This window comes from Halyomorpha halys, unplaced genomic scaffold, assembly GCF_000696795.3.
Source record: "Halyomorpha halys isolate HHAL.00 unplaced genomic scaffold, Hhal_1.1 Scaffold586.1, whole genome shotgun sequence".
NCBI classification, from domain to species: domain Eukaryota; kingdom Metazoa; phylum Arthropoda; class Insecta; order Hemiptera; family Pentatomidae; genus Halyomorpha; species Halyomorpha halys.
The window spans coordinates 340,529-349,772 of NW_027106076.1; the positions used below are offsets into that span (position 1 = coordinate 340,529).

The window sequence follows — 9,244 nt, forward strand, 5'->3', positions numbered from 1 at the left end:
TTAAATAATCTTTGCTTTGCTCAATAGAAAGCCTATTTTTGTCTACTTAGTCGTTTTACTAATTTATTATGTCATCCTGACTGAGCAAACATTTGACAAGATTGTAAATAATAAAATGCAGAAGACAAATCAGAAAAACTGCCAACTCTCACTTAACAACCTATCTCATGATTCATTGATAAAAGATGAATAATTATTTATCTGTTATTTCATAATTATTCAGAATAAATTAAAGATAGCTTAAACCGACTGACAGTAATATTAGTTCAGTTGTAATGAAAATAGATCTTAAAAAAAAAAAGTTGAATATAGAAAGAAAATGATCTTAAATTAACTAATAAACTTAAGGTTTCCAAAATATTGAGTTATAATACTAACAAAAACATTATTTCTCATACAGAAAATTATGGACACAATGTATTTTTAATAATTACAATCCCATTTGCAGAAATATATACAGTTGATACATTTAGCAAATACAATAAAGTTTATGTAAAAAAAATTTATAAGAAAATTAAATTACCAAACAATTCCTGTCAATATACTGAATGTGTTATCCTTCAGAAATAATTTTTGCTTCAAATTTCAGAATCAAGCCAAAGATTAATAATTAATTTTGATAACAATTCAATCAAAAATAAATTATTGGATTACAAGTTTATTCATTATTATATATAAATGCAGGGCGAAATGAAGTGATCTTAATTCACACCCGGATCTGTACACCTAGAAAATAACAGTTTTTTTAGAAATTTATTAAAAATTCACCCAATCCGGACACTGATTATTTTACATATTCAATTTAGGATTGATCCAATAAAACCTATTCATTATCTCTGTTTTTTATATTTTAAATCCATCCATATTTTCTTATACAATTCACTTAAGGATAAAAATAGCTGACAAGCTTGCTTCATTGTGTTTGAAATAACTTCAGATTTGAAAAGAACACTAATCCAATCATAAGAAGTCCTTTAAAATTTTCAATTAACAACAGTAAGTCATTATGAGCACAATATGAAAGTAACAAAAATATTTTTTATATTTATTTCAGTAGTTTTCTTGAAAACAAAAGACTTTTCCTAACGTGTAACTTTCATTAAAATATTGGTATTTCATATCGACATTTTACTATCAATGTTAAAGCTTTTTACAATTAATAGATTATTATATTGAGATAGTCTTTCCGTATACAATTGCACAATTGAAACATTCCATCTAGTCAGCTTTGAATTTACTAATCTTCAAAGGTTTGTTTGAATACAGATGGACCATTAAATGAATCTCTTCATTATTGTGTCACATCACAGTAACCTTTTATTATTAATAAGTTGTAAAATAAATATTTTATATTATCCTCTCGGCGAATTTAAAACTTAAATCCTAAATCGTTAGAAAAACTTCGAATTAGACGGTGATTTGAAAACTTAAAATCTGAACAGTTAGAAAAGAGAAAAAAAGATCAATGCATATATATTTTTTTTAATTGTCATAGTTCCTGTAATAAAATCGAATGATGCAGTCAACTCCTGATAACCCATAGTTCGGCTATCAGCAGCAACATTTATAAAAAAAATGTATACACAGGGCCATGCAAACTAACGTTAGGGCATAGGTCCCAGAATGCCAGTGAAGGGAATGGCAAGCCCTGTAGGTCCTCCTATGAAGATAACTCCACATACTAACGGTCATAAAGAGGATAGCAAGTTCTTTAGGAATCAATTGTAGGTCCTTATAAAAGGTGCAGGATAGTGGATGTGAACAATAGAAACTACCATAAAATAAATTTGAACAGATCAAATAATATTTTAAAAAATTACTATTACTATTTGTCAAGAATTACCAAAGAGATGGTAACTGAAGGGTAACCAATATGCTAAGAATGCAAAGACTAGTAAGAGGCGTGGCCTGTAAGAAATTACTTTACTGTGTATCAGTATATTCTTTTGTTTGTTTATTATTCATATATTTTCAATTATAATTATATTAAACACGGTTTATAAAATCAGAATAGAAACATATTTACAATTTTGGATCATCATAAGAAGTCTTTTCAGTTATGGCAATGATGAAGGTGGTAGTCCTTGATAGCATCGCTAGCTAACCTATTCAAAATATTTAAATCAATTTCTATGTATAAGAATTCCAATTGTGGAAGTAATTTTTAGTCCAAGTACTGCCTTCAACAAGAACTCTAAAAAATCTCTTAGCTGAAGATTTAGTTGTTTTAAGTTATTACATTATTCAAAAATAATGCTGAGGGTTGAAGTGTTATTAATCTGTTAGACTTATTTGGGTAAGGAATCAATACTATACCTATGGATGTAATGACTGTAATTTTCAATCAACTGTGCTTACTAAAATGATGAAACATTGTCAACTTCTTTAGTTACAGAATTAGGTATGGTAGTAATATTTCTTTCAATGGCTTTTTAGTACAATGCTGTAAAACCAAAAATTGCCCATTTTTTATATCTAGCATGTATTGTTCTGTTCTGAATCTTCTTTCTCTTGTGTACATATTTACCTCAAGTTTAACTTATTCCTTTTTTTTTTTTTTTATAGTTTTCATTATAGATTCACTTAAATTATTGAATAATTAATGTTAATTCAGGTCATAAGAAACATTATATATATATAGGTAACCTATTTAAAAGACAATATAAATATCTACCGTTATAAACTGATAAAAGTTCAATAGAAACTCTATTCCGAGCAGACTTTTAACACATTCCCTGGATTGACAATGAACCAGCAAGTAAAGAGGCCATGATTGCCATGACATTTTAAATCTATGGGGAAGTTTAATGGCAATTTCTTGATACTGAAGCTACCTAGATTGAGTTGTAGTTCTCAGCTGGCCTACAGAATGCCAGAATTGCTGGAATACATGATGGATAGTTGTATTGACAACTCCAAGCTTAGCTATAATTTATCAGACGCTTCAGTCTTTTCTAAAGGCTATATCTTCATTTGAATGAATCATTAACCTTGATTAAAATAGATAAAGGACCTTTGTAATCTGATATCAGATAAGACATTTAATTAAAAAATTAAAGATGCTAAAAGGTACAAAAACCTATGAATAGTTGAGAACATGAGTTCAGGCAAAGCAGTTTCAAGATTATTTCCTTTTTATTATTATTAACCAGATTATTTCAACGCACATAGTACAAGCCTACTCTGTACTAACCCAATTTCCCACAAAAACAAATGTATTAGTCATAATTAACCTTTAAAATAATAAATATTGAGTTTTGGGATTTTTTTTTCAATATTAACTGTACGTATCTATCATAAATAAAAATTAAGATAACAAATAAATAGGTCCATACTTATTCAAAAGACACCTAATAGCATGGCTAAGGATTTGTTCCGTTTGTTTAAATGCAAAAATTGGTGTGTAAGGATATATTTTCTTGAGAAAATTATTTAAGTAATACAAGACACATTAAGTTTAAGTTGAAAGCAACATTATCCTTGCTATGAGTCATAATTCACCAATATATTTAATGAAAAATGAAAAGTCTGAGGTGAAGGAGTCACAATATCTTTCATCAACAGGTAAGTGAAAGTAAAGAGTGATGCCTATTTTGAGGAGTAACTTTTTTTTTTTATTATAGAGATAAAAACTCCTATTAATTAGGGATTTATAGATTTTAAATGTCAATTCACCAATTGGTTAAGGATTGAAAATAAGATAACAATACTTCTGGAATAATTTTAAAATTTTTGAGTACTAACAATCCTTTGATATAATATTTTTATCATATGAGTATATTTAGCTAACTCATTTTGTTAGGTGAATTATCAAATAGCTAGGTATATAAAATATATTTTGGATAAAATGTCTATAAATACATAATTTAGTACTATAGATCCATTTTTTATGGCTCTCAGGAAGGATTTTGACAAACATGGTATCAAAAGAAAGGGTATTTCAAAGAGAAGTAAGTAACAAATTCCAAAATCGATTCTCAAATTTGTACAGCTTACATAAAAGAAATTTCAATTACTTTAATTAATATTGGAAATTTTTAAAACCTTTGTTATAAAAAGAACAATACTGGATTAATATAAGTTTTATAGTTTATACCATCTGATTTTGAAACTCAAGCAGTAGTAAGTTCGCAGATCTAAATAATAATAACTGTGTTTTAAAGATTCCAATGGGAACAGGAAGATCCAATCAGAACGAACTATGCCCTGTGTTTTAAAGCCATAAAAATTACCTTTTTGGCATAACATACAGACTAGTTATGGACATACTTTAATTCTAGTGATAAGTCTCCAAAATATCACAAAATTATTTAGATTTTTGTAATTATTTTCATTTCCTTGTTAATTATATCTCTAAAGTGGTAATGTAGTTCTTATTCACCTTTTTTATTCCATTCACAATACACTTCAGAGAGAGAACTAAGGATCCTGCTCTTTTGACCATATTGAATATTTGAGACTGATCAAGTCCGACTCTTTTGTAGGTCAGATTGGCAGATTTCTAGCTTGTTATTGCCTATTAACATACAGTCTATCTGATTTTCTAAGTTTAAGAAGTGAATCTGGTGATTTTGCTGACCACTAGATCCACAGGCTCAGTATCTTGATGTATATTTGAAGCTTAGAAAAACAGGCTGTAGATGTCACTATTGTATATGTATAACTGAATTGTGCTTACTGGCCCTTTTAAACATTTATCACAGATACCTACATCAAACTAGTTTACCACTAACATATACCCATGACCTGCGGGCTTGACCAGCTAATTGCTTATTAAGTAAATGCTACTTAAACAGAGTTATTGTAAAGAATATAACTTCACCAATCATATTGAAAATTTAAACAAATAAACTTTTCCTTAATACCACTTTTACTTCAAATGCATTATTGAGAATAAGGATAGATATCTTATGCATGAGTTCTCGCAAGTAATTAAGTAATTAGTACATCTGCATACCAGTCAAAATACATTTTTAATAGGTAGAATAATGTATTAATAATTACAAATTTAATTTTTTTTAAAAATATTGTTTTACATTAATGAAATTTCACAACAGATTATTTACAAATGATAATTGTAATTTTTATAATAACAAAGTATTATACTAACAAAACTGAAACTGATCATACAGGTCTGAAACTGTCCAGATTTATAGAATAACTTTTAATAAATTCATAAATTTCATCTTGTTGGTTGGTTTTTAAATCATATTGAGAACCTAAAGTCCAAAGTGATTCTAAATCGTACTTTTCTCTAGCATTATTAGACATAATATGAAGTGCAATATTACCTGGGAAAAAAATAACATATAAGATTAGAATTTATTTAAGACAAACATCATAGAGATATTTGTAGGTGGTACAATGTTTACAAATTCAGACATAAATGAAATATATATTACTAAACTATAATTGTTCAGTAATAAAGTGAAGTAATTAGTACATGATCATAATATAATCCTAATTCAAATGCCTTAAATTTAGTTTTTGCTCTTGTAATATTCAGTTGTATAATTAATAGTAGTTTGTAGGTAACTAAGTGAGAGCCTGTACCTGTTTTAAGTTACCAATGGAATATACAAAACTAGTGGGGAGTCCCACTCTACTCCACACACTCAAATATAATATTTATTTGTTCTATATAATGCTTGATAGCTTCTAATTATCAACAGACAGTTTTTGTGCACCACTATTTGAAGCTAACAGAGTCGGAAAAGTATTTAGAAAGAGGATTATCAACAAATCCCAACGCACATCGAAGACCTGGATATCATTTTACACATCTTTATGAGCATGAACTCGCCTTCCTGCATCTTCAAAGGACAGCTGCTAAAGTTGGATTGGCAGTAAAAGAGTTTGAACAAAGTATATACTTTACAATTCTAAAAGAGGAGATTAACCAAGAGAAAAAGTAAAAGTCAGAAACTTCAACTTTCAATGAGCAGCAAGTCTCAGAGTAATACCCTCAGTACCTGAGAATGGCCGATGCTAGGCCAAAATATGCAGTGTCATATTTTTCTTTCATACTTCATCTATTTTGTTTTTCAATTGATTTAATTATATTTATATCATAAAAAATCGATCTAAGAGAAAACGGATAGAAACAATATAGATTTATATCAAACTATAATTAAATATTCTATATCACAAAAAATAACACCATTATATAAATGTTTATAAAAGTAACTTAATAATATAAAGTAAATAAATGAGATAATTTGTTAATCAGCATACCTAAATCCATGGCAATCCAATCAGAAGAATCTTTTCCTTCAATTGCAGGAATTACATCAGAAGAATGCCTTTTCCTTTTAAATAGTCCTCGAATATATTCTGCTAGCCCTAAAATATGACGACGAGATTTTCCTGAAACTACAACAAAGTAATCCACATATTTCAATTCTGTTGGGACTTTAACTACAAATATGTCTTTAGCATTGTCTTCTTTCAAATAATGCACCAATTCTTCAATGTCAAATACTCCAGTAAATCCTCCTAATAAAAAAAATATTAGCTTAAAAACTAGTAACCAAGCAAGGGATAATTTCTTATAATATCTAATTACATTATTGAAATGAAATAAAATATAAGAGTACTACGTGAATTCTAAATAATTCAAATATATTGGTAATAATGATTTCTGTTTCTGATTCTGGGAATTTGTTTATCAATGAACAGAATCTTCACCTAAAGCTGTGCACAATCAAAATAACCCCTTTAATCACTGCAAAAAGTATTTCAACTTTAGGTTGATCTTATTTGTAAAATATAAATTAAGACCCCAGTAGGGATAAAAAAAATAGAATAATCAAATAAACTAAAACTACACATTAGTGTAAGGATATATACGGGAGATCTGTACACAATAAAATAATATTACATTTAAACACTACTTTCCACTTGTTATTTAACAATAGGTTATTGTTATATCTAATAACATCTATTAACCATTATATTACACCTCACCAAATTTTGAAAAAATTGTTTTCTTCAAAAGCTAATATTCGAATTCTTATTTGACATACTTTAATTTTTTTCTTCTTTTATATTAGGTTTGTATAATATTGTAGTAATAATTAATTGATCTATTGCCAGTTTAGATGTGTGTAAAGTAAGCCTGTCATTTTGAAGTTAAAATAATCCTCTAATCTGATCAAAAATGATTAAATGCAGTCCATTTTGAGAAGCAATACATGAATTTTGATGTTGTTTGATACCATTTATGCCTTGATACCATAGTAAGGTTTAATTTAGGATTTCATACCTTGAATAATTTATTCATAAAGTGAACTTGTACTATCTAGTCATGCTTTATGCTTTAGTTATCAGGGGCAGATCTAACAAAAAACAATTGATTTAATTTTGAACTGAACCTATTCTGAAGATAGTACTGTGGACAAGGGTTCCTTTTTCTACTGGGTTCTTCCAGCAGACTGTTTCAAAGCATGTAGGGCTGTCATAAAGTAACCCCAGTCAATCGTAAAATACACGGAATATTTATATAAATTAAAATGTAATGTTTATTTGTTACTTATCGAAGATCTCCAAACGTTTTTTAACTGATTTACATGCTGTTATTTTAAAATGTTTGGTTTTGTCCTGGCAAGGATCTTAGCTATTGAAATCCTGGATTAGTCAAGTCTAATTTATGAATAAGACTAAACTTCATAGGTGCGTAACTATTTTTTTTTTTGTGCAGATGTTAGTTGAACCCTGAATAGATTCCCAACAAAAATAATAATAATAATATCATTAAAATCTGACTATTATTAGCTAAGTTATGGCATACAAAACATTTCCCCCACATTTCTTAAAGTTTTTTGTAGAAAGTGTGGAGGTTCTCTCAGAATTTTCTTTACTTTGTGTAATAACTTTAGGAATTATACACCATAACATGCTGGATGCTCATTTGAAAGATAGTTAATTGCATGGGAAGATAGGTCCTTATTTGGGAGCAACATTAGCAATAAAACAGCAATTAATTTTTATATTTTGCTTTAACCAAAATTGGATGGAAACTAACAAAACACACCAAATATTTAATTTACTGGTATAATATAACTAATTCAAACAATATTGCATTGTGTAATAATACTCAAGGGGTATTTTTAATAAACAAAATTTGAAAACATTAAGTCCAAAAAAAGTTGTATTATATAATTTTAGCTGTTTAGAATGTTATCATTTCCTGACATTGCTTTGTATGCATTATAAGGTCTTTTATAGTAAGAAAAAATATTGCTGATTGTATTAAATGACTTTTTATGCATTAAAAATTACAAAAACCTTAAGATGCTTCCAGTATAGTAGGGCAATATATATTTTATTATGAAAAGACAAGTCAGATTTGTTTTCAGTGTCCTTCAAAACTCGTCGTGATAGAAAAATAATAATAATAATAAAATATATATGTATATATAGTTGACCATAAAGATTTAAATATAAGAAGATGGTCAGGGTTGTGGTCAAAAAAAGAAGAACAAATAGTTTAAAACTTTGTTTGTTGACTATACAATTAACTGTTTATCAAAGTAAAGATACATTCTGTGAAGTCAATCAGCTTAGTTATTGGTTGTTTTGTTTTTCTATAGAATCTTTACATTTTATATAGTTAATCAGATATATTTTTTTTATTTCGACAAGTACATAAAACAGGCACCAATATTAAAAAATTTATGGCAGATGAAACTAAGGGGTACAGTTAGTTTTTAATAGTTAAAATGATTAATATAAAAAAAAAAAAATCAGAAATAAACTCATTCAATCAATTACTTGTTAGAACTTCTTCATCAACTTTATTTTCTCTAGGAATTATCTTTGTTTTAGATTTTTTATCAAGTTCAGCCAATTCCTCTTCAACATCAAGAATAACAGGAGAATCTTCATCTTTAAATACTTTAAACTTAAATTTACTATCTTCCTCCTCAGTGGAGAAGTTTAATCTACATACAACCTTATTATAACTCTTAGATCTAAAAAATGATGAAAACGATCTAATTAAAGATCTCTGTGATATCATTTTTAAGATAATACCGAGATTGAAATAAATCTTTCTAATTCATTTCTATTAAAAATAAACAACAAATAGATTGTTTTTGAAACACCCATGGACCGATAACCTACACATACCCTACAACATGATAACACATGTGAACATAGTAATGTGTTGATTCCAACAAGAAATATAATATAATTGAGAAATTTATTTAGTGCTAAAACATATTACCAAAATCTATATCTTCCA

At 27.7% G+C, this 9,244-nt stretch overlaps 1 protein-coding gene across 2 annotated transcripts; it reads right to left on the minus strand.

Moving 5' to 3' along the window:
• Window positions 1-547: 547 nt before the first annotated feature.
• Window positions 548-9,142, minus strand: 312 (ribosomal silencing factor RsfS-like protein, 312). 2 transcript variants are annotated; one of them, XM_014426595.3, is made up of 3 exons: window positions 8,773-9,142; window positions 6,235-6,495; window positions 548-726 (listed from the first exon to the last, which is right to left on the minus strand). In XM_014426595.3, the coding sequence occupies exons 1-3, from the start codon at window positions 9,017-9,019 to the stop codon at window positions 707-709; spliced, it is 528 nt and encodes a 175-aa protein (XP_014282081.1). In that variant the 5' UTR covers window positions 9,020-9,142; the 3' UTR covers window positions 548-706. The 2 variants fall into 2 exon arrangements, with proteins under 2 accessions (XP_014282081.1, XP_014282080.1); XM_014426594.3 differs by lacking the exon at window positions 548-726 and adding an exon at window positions 4,950-5,291 and having other exon boundaries at window positions 8,773-9,141.
• Window positions 9,143-9,244: the final 102 nt, after the last annotated feature.